The sequence below is a fragment of the Engraulis encrasicolus genome, chromosome 16 (genome assembly GCF_034702125.1).
Source record: "Engraulis encrasicolus isolate BLACKSEA-1 chromosome 16, IST_EnEncr_1.0, whole genome shotgun sequence".
Taxonomy (NCBI): domain Eukaryota; kingdom Metazoa; phylum Chordata; class Actinopteri; order Clupeiformes; family Engraulidae; genus Engraulis; species Engraulis encrasicolus.
The window spans coordinates 19,969,360-19,985,907 of NC_085872.1; the positions used below are offsets into that span (position 1 = coordinate 19,969,360).

General features: G+C 45.0%; 1 protein-coding gene across 1 annotated transcript in view; it reads right to left on the bottom strand.

Moving 5' to 3' along the window:
- The window catches only part of cntnap2b (contactin associated protein 2b), a 64,301-nt gene that overhangs the window by 44,001 nt on the left and 3,752 nt on the right, over nt 1-16,548 (bottom strand). The window contains exons 3-7 of the mRNA XM_063219925.1: nt 13,309-13,422; nt 9,414-9,607; nt 6,268-6,415; nt 5,689-5,892; nt 4,639-4,823 (exon numbers count right to left, since the gene is read on the bottom strand). Coding sequence (XP_063075995.1) covers nt 4,639-4,823; nt 5,689-5,892; nt 6,268-6,415; nt 9,414-9,607; nt 13,309-13,422 — 845 coding nt within the window. The remainder of the gene's footprint in view (nt 1-4,638; nt 4,824-5,688; nt 5,893-6,267; nt 6,416-9,413; nt 9,608-13,308; nt 13,423-16,548) is intronic.

The following is a 16,548-nucleotide window of genomic DNA, read 5'->3' on the forward strand; positions in this document are numbered from 1 at the left end:
TCATTTTTATGTATGGCTGCCCGCCTGTGGCCTTCTGGCGACTGCAGCGAGAGAGAGAGAACGGCTGTGGGCAGACATCTTAGCAGCTCCCGGCTAATTTAAACTGCACTTTTCCTTACAGCGAACTCTTCCTGCTACATATTGCTACTGTCACTTCCTGTTATATAGCATGCTACTGTCAGCTTGTGCTTCAGATCTGTCACTGTGGCTATGACCGAGTGTGTGTGTGTGTGTGTGTGTGTGTGTGTGTGTGTGTGTGTGTGTGTGTGTGTGTGTGTGTGTGTGTGTGTGTGTGTGTGTGTGTGTGTGTGTGTGTGTGTGTGTGTGTGTGTGTGTGTGTGTGTGTGTGTGTGTGTGTGTGTGTTTATGTGTGTGCGCGCGCGTGCGTGCATGCGCGCATGTGCGCGTGTGTCCCTCCATGCATGCATTGCGTGCGCGTGTGTGTATTTCTGTGAGCGTACGAGCGTGAGTGTGTGTCTGCATTCGTGTGTGTCCATGACAATAGGATTAATACAACCAATTGAGGGAAGTGAACCGAGCAACAGACAAAGCCTGCTTTAAATATCTTAGAGAGATAAATCGGTTTCATTTAAAAATCTGAATATGCAAATACATCTGCTGCTGAGGTGAGCTGACAAGATTTGTGCGTTATCTCATATTAAGGTTAAATAAGTGTTGGAAAATTGCAGAGTAGAGAAAGTCTCTTACTCTTTCCTTCCATAACTTCCTAACTTTCTTCTGAAAGAACACATTACACCCAGGGCCCGATTAACACACAGGCTAGATATGGCTACAGCCTAGGGGGCCCCCACCACAGGGTAGATATGGCTACAGCCTAGGGGGCCCCCACCACAGGGTAGATATGGCTGCAGCCTAGGGGGCCCCCACCACAGGCTAGATATGGCTGCAGCCTAGGGGCCCCCACCACAGGCTAGATATGGCTGCAGCCTAGGGGGCCCCCACCACAGGCTAGATATGGCTGCAGCCTAGGGGGCCCCCACCACAGGGTAGATATGGCTGCAGCCTAGGGGCCCCCACCACAGGCTAGATATGGCTGCAGCCTAGGGGGCCCCCACCACATGCTAGATATGCCTAGGGGCCCCCCCTGATTGGCCAAAAGTGAAAAAAATGCAGAATAGTGACAAGATGCAATATTGAAAAAATCATCTGTCAAGTTGAGTACAGCTGATAAACATGTTATATGTATGTAGATCCTAGCTCGTAATTATGACACTGTCTATGTAAAAAAAATGCAAAATTTGGCTTCCGGGATGGGGGTGGGGGGGGGCACAGCAACCCATATCCTAGGGGCCCCAGGTCATCTTAATCCGGCCCTGCTTGCACCACCTCAGCGTCTCATACCTCTAATTACTGACTTGGAGAATCTGAATCAGTGTGCGTTACTGCAGAGAATTTATGATGTATTGTACTGCAGTGCTCATAAAGTGAATTCATCCATTTCCCTCCAGTGTGTTCCTCTCCTCTCTCTATGCTCATAGCAAACTAACTCCACTAACTCCAGCAGTGCTCAGAAAACTTGGATCTAATCGAACATCTCAAGGCTAGCAGCAGCAGAGGATGACAGAATGAATGTATTGGAAATAGAAGTGTTTGTTCAAATATGAAAATGTAATGGATCACCATGTATTGTTGTGCTGACACATAGAGTCAATGGATATAGAGCACTGGGTAGTTAGTTGGAAACATACTTTTCCTCAACTGTGTGCTGCCACAATACCCTGAAGTATGAGTGGGGAATCTATGGCCCGGGAGGAGGCCATCTATAGTCCGGCCCCCGATATAATTTTAATGTTATACAGTTTCACATGAAATATAGAGTAGAATATCATTTATCATATGAAATGTTTTGCAAAACAGTCTCAGAAATTACATTTTCGATGCAATTAAGTTTTATGTTCAGGGGACCAATATTGAATGTGTGGTCTGTTGTGAAGGTGGCCGCCTTCAATATTGGCCTAAAGTGCAGGGGGAAATCCTGGTTTGTGTCCATAGTACGGCCCTTGGAGGACCTTATATGATTTGAGGAGGCCCTTCGAATTAAAAAAGTTCCTCACCCCTGCCCTGAAGACTGGGCTTTAGCCTAAGGGCCTCCGCACATCGGCTCCGACAAAGTGCGGAGCACTGCTCCGCCAAAGTTCGATTCCATTGTTGTCAATACAACCCCGCACACTGGCGCCAATGTCCGCAGACATCCGCAGATGTCGGCTAGTGATTAGAGACAAGTTCTATTTTGTCGGAGCCGCCCATTGACTATCCATGCTCTGCTGTGGTGAAATTGTCTGCAGGGGTCGGAATTGTGTCGGAAGCAAAGTGCTCTGCAGTGCTGTCGGAGCCAATGAGCAGAGGGCCTAACTGCCTCCGGAAGCTGCTAGAATATTGCCACTCATTTCCCACCAGCAGTTTGATGACTGATATTTGGTTCTGCACCAGACATTTTCAACCAATTCAAAACTGGTCCTGATGCTGACTACAGCTTCTCTGGAGGATAGAATTATTAAACTATGCAGAGATGGTGAAGCTAGTAAGTGGTAAAATGGTAAAATGGCATTTATATGGCCTTTTTCCACTCTTTTGAGCACTGAAAGTGCTTCACAATGTATGCTCAAGGACACAATGATGGGGTCAGGCAGAGCGGGGCTCTAACCTGCACATTTCCAGCTAACTCCATCAGTAGTAAAGCTTTAAAAGTAAATCTTTTACAACTCTTGTGTCTTACAGCATGACACCATTAAGTCTCTTCAACCAATTCTTATCTCAGACCTTAATGTCTTATTTGAATGTTTTAGTTTTCTTTGACTGTGAAGTCTACTCAAATTACTAATGTTTTCTTCCTTGATTTCTTTTTCTTTAACTTATTTTATTGTGAAGCACATTGAACTGCTATACAAATGCCTTGCCTCAGTGTTCTCCTGAGGTCGCTAACAGGACCCCGCTTTTCGACAATGTCGTTGCTAACCAATTAGCAATTAAGTAAGTTGCCAATGGGAAAATGCATTACAACTACAAACCCCAACTCCGGTGAAGTTGGGACGTTTGGTAGACAGAGAATAAAATCAAAATGCTATCATTTTCAAAACATTCAATCTATTCATAAGATGGAGAATAGTGAAAAGACAGCATATTACGTGTTAAAACCGAGAAAAAATATTGTTTTGGGGGACATATGTACTCATTTCTATTTTGATAAATGCAACACGTCTCAAATAAGTTGGGACGGGGATCAGTGAAATTTAGTAAACATCCAAATAAGATAAAACAACAAAGAAGAACATTACAAAATGAATTGTACTGACGGACAATATAGGTGTCCAGGTATGAGATCATCACAGAGAGGCTGAGTCACTCAGAATTAAAGATGCAAATGTAATAATTACCATAGTTATTACATACATTTTTGAATTCCCTTTGATTTACCACGATTGAGTGTATATAAGACATATTTTTGTCATTAAAATCATTGTATAGGTTCATGACATCATGAAATATATATTGGCTGTAGTCTCACTCTAGCACTCCAGGAATTAGAGCTATTGAAAATTGACCATATTAAGAATGCTTAATGCGTGCAAATGATACAGGGGTGTAACATTCTCCTAAGCACCTGAGCTCACTTGAAATAGACCCAGAAGACATGGGAAACTGTCCTTTGCTTACAGAAGTCAGCAGAAGTTGTAGAAGTCCATTCTTTTTGACAATAATAGAGCATTGCACATCCTGTGCTACAGTGAAAATGGACCATCCAACTTGTGTTAGTGCTAACTTCAAAAGTCAGCCGCCATGATGGCATGCGGGTGCAGTAGTGCATTGGTTAAGATGTTCTCACTCATCTGTAGAGTTAAATACAGTGCTGAATGCTATAAATGGTTTTTAAACAGCATGAAAGGACACTCATGCATTATATTTTGAAGGGAGATCTTCGATTACTGCCACATAATAAGGTGGAATTGCATTCTCTACTATGTTTTAACAGTTTGGCTCCATCATAAGGACCAGCAGGTGATAAAATGGTGGGCTTTTGGTCAAGACCTGTCACACTAGCACTACAGAAAGGAAAACATTGCAAAACATGACAAGGAATACACCCACCATTTAAGCTGGTGAAATCATGTCCAAGATAGGAATTCACACTGTTTTTTATATAAAATCATCTCATCTCATCGGTTAATGTATTTAACTGTTAAGTGTTGTCTTTAGTTTTGTTTTAAGTCTTAGTTTAGTTTAGACATTTGCTGCCTTTTATTGTCCCCATCCCAACTCTTTTGAGACGTGTTGCATTTATCAAAGTAGAAATGAGTACATATGTCCCCCAAAAAAACATTTTTTTCTCGGTTTTAACACTTAATATGTTGTCTTTTCACTATTCTCCATCTAATGAATAGATTGAATGTTTTGAAAATGATAGCATTTTGATTTTATTCACTGTTTACCAAACGTCCCAACTTCACCGGAGTTGGGGTTTGTAAGTAAGTTGGTAACTTAGTTAGCAACTTAGTTAATTTAGTTAGCAACGATGCTTTCGAGAAACAGGCGCCTGGTTAGCAACAGCACTTTCGAGAAACGGGCCCCTGGTTAGCAACGACGCTTTCGAGAAATGGGCCCCTGGTCTCCTTGACTCACCTCGTAGTCCAGGTCCAGATGGTCGAACTCCCCATTGGTGCGGAAGTTGTGCGTGTGCTGGTCGAGGGTGAAGTTGACGCTGCGCCGCAGCCTCTCGATCACCACGCTGTGCCAGTGGTCGTCGTCAAGGAGACTGCCGCTGGAAACGGCCGTGTGGCCCAGGATGGAGCCGTGCTGATTACTTCCTGCAGTCAGGAAAAAAACACATGAGCAAGGGAGTTAATGAGAGAGAGAGAGAGAGAGAGAGAGAGAGAGAGAGAGAGAGAGAGAGAGAGAGAGAGAGAGAGAGAGCAAGCGAGCGAGAGAGAGAGAGAGAGAGAGAGAGAGAGAGAGAGAGAGAGTGTTAATGAGAGAGAGAGAGAAGGAGAGAGAGGGGAAGAAAGTTAATGAGAGAGAGAAAGAGGGAGAGGGGGAGAGAGAAGGAGAGAGAGTAAAACAGAGAGAGAGAGAAAGAGAGAGTTAATGAGAGAAAGAGACAGAGAGAGAGAGAGAGAGAGAGAGAGAGAAAGAGAGATACTGAGAGAAAGATTGAGAAAGAGAGAGAGAGAGAGAGAGAGAGAGAGAGAGAGTTAATGAGAGAGAGAGAGTTAATGACATGTAGTCCATCATGCCAGCTATAATAGATGCATGGGCGTAAGTGGATGAAATGCCAGGCCTGGAGAATGAGGCAGTGAATTTTCCTTTGTATTCTGAACAGATGAACATTGTCAAACATTGTCATTCGACACATACATCTCTCTCACTTAAAATCGAAGCAGAAAAATGAGCTTCACACAGAAGAAAATTTACATGAAAAAAGGATAGAAATTGTAGGACATTGTTTATGTGTACATGTACACCATACATTACTGGACAACCAGAGACCTTGGCCCTCTGTGTGTGTGTGTGTGTGTGTGTGTGTGTGTGTGTGTGTGTGTGTGTGTGTGTGTGTGTGTGTGTGTGTGTGTGTGTGTGTGTGTGTGTGTGTGTGTGTGTGTGTGTGTGTGTGTGTGTGCGTGCGCGCGCGCATTCGTGCGTGCGTGTGTGTGTGTGTATGCATCTCCTTCTCACCCAGGTTGATCTGCAGCCACAGCCGGCTCCTCTTCAGCTCCAGTGTGATGTAGTCTCCCTGCTGGCCCTCCCCGTGCAGGAGGACCCCCTCCCCCTTGGTCGTCTTGAACTTCAGGCGGATCAGGTCCTTCAGGATGCGCATCTTCTTGGCCCGGAAGCGGTACGACATCACGCCCTGGCCGTCGAAGCTGATCACGTCAGACCCTGGGGGAGGAGGAGGGAGGACAGGGGAAGAGGTGGTGGAGGAGGAGGAGAAGGAGGAGTAGGAGGAAGATGAGGAGGTGGAGGTGGAGGAAGATGAGGAGGTGGTGGAGGAGGAAGGACAGGAGGAGGTTGAGGAGATGGAGGTGTCAGAGCAGGACAGAAGAGGAGGAGGAGGAGGGGGAGGAGAGGAAAGGAGGAGGAGGATCAGGACGAGGGGGCCACTTCTACAGACAGTTAGGCATGCATAGTAGTAGTGGCTAAAGTGAGGCTTCAAATAAGGTGTTTACAAAACTTGAAACTTCTGACTCACAGAAGACACATCCATACACCTTATCATTAATATTACTATTGTTTTTGTTGTTATTATTGACTTACAGTAGGCACATCCGTACACCTCGACACGCAGCCCGATGCGCCCCTCCTCGCTCCACTCCAGGGGGATGAAGCGTAGGTACCGCGCCACGATGGAGTACTGCAGATCATGACGCACCACCTTCTCAGAGTTCCAGTTACCAGAGAACGTCTGTGGAGACCAGCAGAAAAAAAAGTGTTAGTGGCAGAAAGCGCTCACAGATTATCGCAGACATTATGTTACATTATATTACACTTAACTGACGCTTTCATCCAAAGTGAATTACAGTTGCTCAACGGCACCTCAGCCATGGAGTGAGATAGGGAGTGGAAGGGTGGGATTTGAACCTGCAACTCTCTGATCCAAAGCCCATCTCCGTAACCTTTAGCCCCCCAGCACCAAGTTAAGCCTCTCTATCTGGCATTTCTAGATCTTCTGTTGGCTCATCATATCACAAGCCCTTCTGTGCGCCCTGTGCATCCAAAGTCTTCCGTCCGGTGTAGCAATTCAGCCTCAAATCCACCCCAGTGGTAAAGGGTTGGGGGGATATGTGCAGGGACGTCAACGGGGGGTTACAAAGGGGTCAGTTTTCCCGGGCACAGGGAGAGAAGGGGTTCAAAATTCAGTCATAATTAGAGTCCATTGTATTGGGTGGGGAGGCCTTTTCAGATGACCTTGTCCTTGACCTTGCCCAGCCAAAGCTGTCAGTGGTCCAGCACATGTGCCACTCAACAGGCTAAAAGCTAAGGAAGCTGGCAGACAAGAACATTACATTACATTACATCGCATTTGGCAGACGCTTTATAACCAAAGCGACTTTCAAAAGAGGACATAATCACAAGCAATTACAAAGTGCACAGGAGATATACAGAACAACAAGTGCAGTTGCAAAGAGGGGTTAGTTGTTGTTGTTTTTTTTTAATAAAGAGTAAATAACGAGTACACACACACACACAAACACACACACACACACACACACAAACTAATCTAAACTAAACTAAACATCATGTCAAGAGTCTGCCCTGGGGCAAGGCCAGCTCAAGCATTAGTCTAGTAGATTCTCTCGAAAAAGGAAGGTCTTTAGTTGTGTGCAGCATGACATGACATGGCATGTATTTTCTGCCGGCATGAAAGTGAAAGTGAAAGAAAGCACAGCAGGGAAACTCTCATTGTCACTGTGACACAGCGCACAGATGTCACACAATGAAATTGCCTTTTTGTGCCTCACCGACCCAAGGGGGCAGCCTGAAATAGCGCCCCCAAGGGAGCAGTGTGGCGGGACAGTTCCATGCTCCTGGTACCTCAGTGATAGAAGAAGATGAAGAAGAGAGCACTGTTTAATTACTCCGCCCACCAACCTGCCGGGGCGGGAATCGATCGTATGGTGGATTTGTCTACATTACTAGGCTACTGAAACTGCTCCGATCTGCAAAGCCAAAGTGCAGTAGCTACGCCAACATTAAAATGGATAATAATACCTCAAAATCCTTGGTATTGAGTTAGATTTTGTAGTTACTGCGAATTTGACATGGCAATATCTCTAAAACAGGACACATTTGGACCGTAAGGCTTTGTCTCAAGATAAAGATGGTGTGATGAAGACCATTTTCAGTCTAAACTCAAATGTCATCAAAATATGTAGTTACTGCACTTCGCCTTTGTAGGGCAGTGCTGTCTGTCCAGCATTTAGGCCTCTCTGGTGATGCAGCCAACGCCCTCACTCCTATGATGCAGACACACTTACTGAGAGCTGCATCCTATCTAATTGCGGTCCAAATTAATCTTTAATTCATTTATTCATTTAAAACTCTGAGTCTGAACCACTGAAACGCATTACCGGAAAACAATTACATGTGTGAGCAACAACCGCACATTTTGTCCACTTTTCTAACCAGAGGAATGTAATTGAATGTGGTCTCTATCTATGGCATGACGCATGATTGAATTGACCATGAAACATTTCCTGACAGCGATAATGCAATATGTAGAAATCATTCCATTGCATAGCTGCACACAGTCAGTGTGTGTGTGTGTGTGTGTGTGTGTGTGTGTGTGTGTGTGTGTGTGTGTGTGTGTGTGTGTGTGTGTGTGTGTGTGTGTGTGTGTGTGTGTGTGTGTGTGTGTGTGTGTGTGTGTGTGTGTGTGTATGTGTGTGTGTGTGTGTGTGTATGTGCGTGTGCGTGTGCGTGTGCGTGTGTGTGTGTGTGTGTATGTGCGTGTGCGTGCATGCGTGTGCATGCATGTGTGTGTGTGTGTATTTTGTGTGCAGCATCCAAAATATAACAGCTCTCCTCCTTACTAATGCGAAGACGCAACATGATCTTCCCTAATGGGGCTGCTTGCATTCCTTGCAAGGAAGCGATTGACCATTTTAGCTGTCCTGATGTATTTTATGTGATACTGTAAGGAGGATTAGAGTTGATGGGGGTGGATGCAGTTTTCAGGAGCTGCACTTTGGCATAAAGATCATTAATGAGCCGAATAGGTGCATTCAGTCAGACAGGGAGGGAGAGGTACTGCAGGCTGAAGGGACGGTGTGGGCAGGCCGATCGGGCAAATGCCCGGGGCAGCACCCGAGAGGGGGCGGCACCATGAAGGAAACCTGTCCCCGTCACAAAGCCTTGCCTACAAATGACTGCGGAAATCGCTATAAACATGTTAAAAATAGTTATAAACATGGAAGTGTAGTGTAGTGTAATTTCTACACTATTACCACAGTGTTTAAATAATATATATATGTATAATAATATACTATTAGTGTTTTTTTGTCAGTTAGTAAACCATTTTTGCAGATTTGCTGGGGCCGGGGCCATTGCAAAAAAAGGGGCGTGTGTCGATGGGGGCCGTTGCCCGTGGCACAACTCATTTCAGGACCATCACTGGTGGAGGCAGTGCCGGTGCCTATGTCTATATCTTTGCCTGGGTATTCAGGTATAGGTTGAGGTTGCATAGTGATGTACCGGTATATCACTCTGCCACAGTATAAAGTAGAATGCAATGGAATGGAATGGAATGGAATGTAAAGTAAAGCAATGTAATGTAATGTAATGTAATGTAATTTAATGTAATTTAATTTAATTTAATTTAATTTAATTTAACGTAATGTAATGCAGTGTAATGCAATGCAATGTAATGTAATGTAATGTAATGTAATGTAATAATGGCTCACCCATATGGTGCCATCCTGTCGGTAGGCCCTCCAGTTGCTGCCCGTGTCGCTGTACAGGAAGCGGTACTGCTTCGTCCAATCAGAGCTGCTGTAGCGGCCCTGCGTTGCTATGGCGTTGATCTGCTTCCTGCCCCGGAGGTCCACCTGCAGCCACTGAGAGCGGTCGGAGTTCATGGGTGACCAGCCCCCGGCCCCTGGGACCCGGCGGATGGAGAGAGGGAGGGAGGGAGGAGAGAGTGAGGAGAGGGAGAGAGAGGGAGGGAGGAAAGATTGATTGATTGATTGATTGGTTTATTGACAACACATCAGTTTTCTCCTTTACTGAAGCACTGGAAGAAAGAGGAGAGGGAGGAGAGAGGGAGGGAGAGGAGAGAGGGAGAGAGAGGGAAGGAGGAAAGTGGAGAGAAGAGAGAGAGGAGAGAGTGAGGGAGAGGAGGGAGGGAGGCGAGGAGAGAGGAGGATGTGAAATCTTTTTGTGGATCTGCAATTTTCTTGGAAATATGTCTAAGTGACACTTATGAGAATAACTCATAAGGTCCTTTCATGTTCAAGGAAGACAGTTTGTCAGTCGTTCACAATGCAACAGTCAGTGGCTCTACACACACACAATGCATTTGCACAGGTAGATGTAGTTAAATACGACAAGTAACATTGATCATTTACAACAGTGTTTGTTTTTGTAGGTACTGTAACCCTGTAGCTATGAACTCTATTAATTAATAAACAATAAACAATAATAACTATCTATCTATCTAATATCTATCTATCTATCTATCTATCTATCTATCTATCTATCTATCTATCTATCTATCTATCTATCTATCTATCTATCTATCTATCTATCTATCTGTCTGTCTATCTATCTATCTATCTATCTATCTATCTATCTATCTATCTATCTATCTATCTATCTATCTATCTATCACCATACATCAAAACATTGCCTGCTCTCCACTACGGTTCACAACACCACATACCAACTAACAGGGGCAGTGTAACAAGCGATTGGCATAATTAACACAAACACATTTCCCTCAGCTCCCTCCCTCCCTCCCTCCTGCATGTCCTATGCTGTGTCCTCCTGAAATATATTTAGAGTTTGGTGTTATTTTCTTCCTCAAGTCCTCAGCAGCAGCAGTGGCAGCAGTATCGTGTCTAGAGACAGGGCTGGACTGGGAACAAAAAATGTCATGGGCACCTTTGGTATATACGGGCCCCTAAAACATTCACAGGCCACTTACATACATGATGCTATATTTTGCCTGGCTGAATCGACTGTGTATATTGATGATGGAACAATGGACTTGGAAGGATGGAAGGGGCGTAGCAACCAATTTTGGGCCCTAAGCGCAATCAGCTCCAATGGACCCCCCTAGCCATATATTTTAATAAATCAGACTGTGTGTGGGTCCCCTATATACAAGGGGCCCTGGTGACTGGTCACTTTACCCACTGAACGACACCCCTGCCTCTCCCTATAATTTGTGGGCCAATCCCCAAGAAAACCACAACAACAACAACAACAGTATCACCCCATCTGTACCGTCGGCCCACTGGGAAAATGCCCTGCATGCCAGATTACCAGTCCAGCCCTGTCTAGCGATTGAAAAATGACCCAGTTTCCAGAACCAATATTCACCACATCACCGCAGTCGTAAGTCACTGGCCCGTCATGTGCGCAGAGACAACAGACACCTCACAATGACAAGTGTCTGAGTGCGCTCAGCCAGACAGCCGAGAGTGCTGCAACACTTATTCATAATGATTGACAACTGACTATTTAATTCATGATACCCCATACATTTTTATATCCGATACAGTGCAATACCTACCGACATTCTCATACAGAACTGAATTTGTATTTAATTCGTAGATGAACATGACGTTGATAACTGATTATTTAACCCCTTAAGACACTGCCCTCTTATAAATTAGCTGTTCCCAGACTGGCAATGACCAAGTCGTAATGTATTACTAAAGTCAAGTCAAGTCGGTTTTATTGTCAATTTCTTTCCATGCGCTGGTCATACAAAGAATTGAAATTACGTTTCTTACATTCCCATGCAGACAGACTAGACTCTGAACTCTAGGTGTGGACATAGACAATTAGACATAGACAGAAAGGCAAACTCACTGGGGTCATATATCATCATGCCATATGTTAAAGGGACAACTGTCCCATTTTTGGAAATAAGCATTTTTCACCTACCTTTGACTTAAATAATAGGGTTTTACCGTTGTCCTGTACTTTCGACCGTTCTCTGGGTATGGCAGTGCAAATTTTACCTCCATACTAGCAGTTAACATTGAATCAATGATTCAATGTTAACTGCTAGCTTGAAGGTAAAAATTGCACTGCCATACCCAGAGAATGGTTGAAAGTACAGGACAACGGTAAAACCCCATTATTTAACTCAAGGGGAGGTGTAAAATAAAATGATTTCCAAAAATGGGACAGTGTCCCTTTAAGGATCGATATTCGTCAGCAGCCACTCACTGTGTCAGTATGTCATCATGACTACATACTGCAATGGCAGCAGAATTTGCCAGATCAAGTCTGAGTTGAGACAGAAGCCTGGGGGCTGAAGGCCAGGGACGCTACCAGCTTGGCCTGGGTCTGGGACAAAGTCATCTGAAAGGCCGCCAAATCCAATAAACTCAACGTAATGAATGAGGACCCAATTCTGGTGGGTGCCCCTCTCTCCCGGGGGCCCATAACAAGTGACCCCTTTGTCCTCCATCTATCAGATTCCCTGCCTGGGCCCAGGACAAAGTCATCTGAAAGGGCGGCAAACCCAATACAAACAATGTGATGAGGACCCCAATTCTGGGGCCCTTCTCTCTCCTTGGGCCCATGACAAGTGACCCCTTTGTCCTCCATCTGTCAGATTCGCTGCCTGGGGCTGAGAGGTTTCATGATCACATTACTGAGCATGTTAACACAACATGAGACACCACAGGCCTCCACACAGCTGACACATCAGATATGACCCTTTGCCCTAACATGCTTCATGTCAACGTCAACGTCAGCATCACAATGTCAATGTCAATTGTCACAATGTCAATTTTCCACTTGGAGCAGGTGTCACTCTTAGTTATTTAATCTCTGATGGTGCTGGCATAAACAGTGCTATGCAAGGTGCGGTCACAATGTCAATTAATTTCTAAAGGACTCCACCAGCAGCAAGCAGTTAACCAAAGCTGTGTGATGGGGAAAAAAAACAATGAAAGAGGGACACAAGATCACAATGTACAACCAAAATAAGCAGATAAAACCTATGAATCTCATGATTATGTTATGGAGAGGAGTAACGAGTGGAAAAAGAATAACATCATATATTTAGTGATGCTGCTGCAACATTTCTGCCCTGCTGGCTGTTCAAGACCTCTAGTATCTTTCATCAGTCAGATGTCATCCTCTCATTTTTTCAAGTGTAATCCATAAATATTCAGAAGGGTTGAAGCAGGCTTCACCCAAAAGGGTTTTGGATTCATGAGAGTGCTAACCAAATGCATATAATATTGAAAAGAGGGAATGAAACGATGCAATATGCACAGAACTTTTTTTTTGCTGTACATACTGCTACCCCTGGGGAGTACTGTATTCCAAGAACCTGGCTCAGTAGTAAACCAGGTGAAGTTAACTTTGAGGCAATGGTCAATCATCTAATAAAGAGTGGATTCCTCATTGACACATGTGGGCTATCTACTAGCCAAGTTTATCACTTAACCATGTTCTTGGAATACCACATTACATTACACTTAGCTGACGCTATTTCTCAAAAGTGACTTATTTATTTACAGGGTAATGGTTGCAGTAACTGGAGCAGTGTGGGGTTAGGTGCCTTGCTCAAGGGCACCTCAGCCATGGAGGATGAAGGTGCTGGTTACTCACCTCCTCTCCTGTTGAGTTTGGCATAGCCAGCACCGTAGTCTCCTCCAGACAGCACTGAGGATGCAGAGAAGGCGCTGTAGGGAAGCGGCGTGGCCAACACCTCATCACATTTCTCTGTAATGTGAAAGAAAAAAACAGAAAATAGATTAGCAATTGTTGACATAACATCTCAGGTAGAGTGGAGTGTAGTGAAGTGAAGTGGAGACTGTTAAAACATTTTTTTTTTATTTCATTCAAAAGTCTCTTACAGCACTGCAAACAGCCATCCGGTTGTTTAAGTCATCTCTATCCAAGATGCATAGCAAGATTGATTCAACAGAAACATATAGATCTTTGAATCTTTGAATTTTGCTTTTGCGAGATATTGAATAAAACTTCTAGATACATCAATGACGTCTTGCCTCGCATCACAAGGCCACAAGCAAAAGTCGAGGACGGGAGGTACTAGATTGAGTAGAGTAGAGTACTTTTATCAACCCCGAAGGAAATTAAGGTGTCTGTCAGTTTACATAAATAGACAAATACAAACATACACAAAGACCTTATACACATTATTGTACAGTACAGTAAAAAAATATAGCACACAATCGAGTACAGCAGTCAGCATTGACTTGAACCCTGAGAGTATAGAGCCCTCTAACCAGACAATTAGGGTGTCCACACCACACTAAAGTCAGAGCAATTTCTCCGGTTTGTTAAAAAACATGGTGAAAGAGGTGTCATATTGCACAAGGCGCTCTCCAAGCAGGATAACTCCACATGGGTCTCAAAAGCTGTACCACAATTGTATCACATACACAAATTGTATCACATACACACGCACGGACACGCACAGACACGTGGAAATACACACGTGCGCACGCATGCATGCATGCACACAAACACACAAACACGCACACACACACCAAATTATTTTACAAGCTGCACAATTCTGCACTTGGTCATGGTGCAGCAGTCTGCTAAGCTTTGCAGTAGGCTACAAGTGCACTGGCTGGGAAAGAGTCCATACAGGACCTAATGAATAAATAAAACTCCTGAATCAAGCAAGTAAAAGTCTGCTCATCACACTGTGGGCCAGGCGCAGGGCAATCGAAAGAGATGCAGTAAAAAAATCAACAAAGTCTGCAACACTGTGTTTGCTTGGTTTTTTTAAATATATAATAAAATGAGTACAACGTTGCAAACATTTTATTATAAATAACAGCAGGAAGACAAGCAGTGTTGTGCACTTTTTAACTCCTCCCCATAGTGGGAGGTGTGAGACAGTACAACATTGACACAGCCTTACAGCATACAGCGGCCCCCCAGCGCTCCCACAACTGAAGAGGAGGCATGAGTTCCTGTGAGACAGGGGAGGGAGATGGTGCTCATTTGGTCCATAGCGACTCATTAGGTGCGATCGAGATGTCGTCAACGCATGCATGCGCATTTAGACAGCAATGCACCCTGGATGAAAATGCTGCATGACGGTTAGATTTCCTGTCAAACTTCGAAATTTCGTCGATGTTGCGTTGACGAGGTGACATGTCATATGGTGTCAAACTATCGCGGGATGAATGCGACTGCAGTCAGATCTTACAACCTCTGCAGTTGCTTATCCCCTTCAACGCTCGTCTGCGGACTGCCTCCGAGGTCACGCGCCCATGAACTGGTTGGTCAACAACTCACTCACGTGTGTATATGGGTCTTGTCTCACACCTCTACACAAGTTTGCGCAGGTCCCCACTTCAGCTCCTCCTCACTGCCTGTCCCCCCACTTCTCACACGTGGTAACCGGTGCGAGCTCATCGTCTCGTTCATATTTGTGGCCGACTGTAAATGCACTGTATTTAATAACACCCACATCGTGACAACAAGTTCTCGCTCACGTGTTTTCTGTCCATCGGTCGACAAAATTCTAAGTCGATTGCACCTATTGACACAGCCTTACAGCATACAGCGGCCCCCCAGCGCTCCCACAACTGAAGAGGAGGCATGAGTTCCTGTGAGACAGGGGAGGGAGATGGTGCTCAGTCGCTTCATAGCGACTCATTGCCTTGCCAGCAGTGTAGGCCCATAGAGCTTGAAAGTCCCGCCCCTTAGTTCACAGTACCTAAGCTGACGATCTAACAACATGGTAGCGAGTAAATATCTTCCGATCTCAGTCAATACATGCGCTGGGCTACAAATGTTTAAGAGGCTAGATAAAGATTATTCATGCAGAAGTATCAATGTTTTGTTCCGAGGCCGTCTGCATGAAAAATGTGAAGAAACACAGCTTTCTAAAAAGTTTTCGTACGATTTTTTTTTTAAATATATTTTTAGGGGCTTTTATGCCTTTATTTGATAGGACAGTCTGAGATGGTGACAGGAAGCGAGTGGGACAGAGAGACGGGGTGGGATTGGGAAATGACCCCGGCCGGACTCGAACCGGGGTCCCCGTGGGCATGCAAGCCCAAATGTGGGGGGCTTAGCGCGCTGCGCCACAGCGCCCCCTCGTACGAAAAATTAAACAAAAATATCAGAAACAACATATGTGGAGCTCGTGGCACAACTCGAAGGGGAGTGAAATATAATTTTAATACCGCCATTGGATTACATGCTACGATTTTCGGCTAAAAACACCGTTGAGGTCCCATGAAATCGGGGGAAGTGACGTCACTTTCAAGATCTATCACAGGGCTGGACTGTGCTAAGAAAAACGGCCCGGGCATTTTTGGTGTCGAGCAGCCCCTCATAGCCTCATGATATTATGATTAGCTCGGTCCACTGTCTATTAAAGATGGACCAATGGGCAGACCCATCTAAATTGATGGCTGATCTCTAGGTTAAAATAAAACAGGCATCCAAAAAAAACAATAGCATTGACTCTTGAGGACTGCGGACCCACCAGGGAAAATCCCTGTATGCCAAATTACCAGTTCAGCAGTGTAGGCCTACAACCTAACTTGGATGCTCTCGCCCAACAGAAGACCCAGTGGAGGTCGTGGCTGCAGGCCCACAGGGCCGCTGACAGTTTTGTCTGGGCCCGGGACTAACTCATCTACAAGGCCCACCCCACTCAATACATACAATGTAATGAGGACCCAATTTAGTCACCCCCCTCTGCCAGGGCCCGGGAAAACTCACCCCTTTGCCCGCGCTGTCAGCTTCCCTGGCTGCCCGTATAAGTAGACATTGGCCTTGGCAATGGGAATAGAAAATGATGATGCAACTGTCTGAGAAGCTCCCTCTTGTTGATAGCCGCCCTCCAGCCTTCGA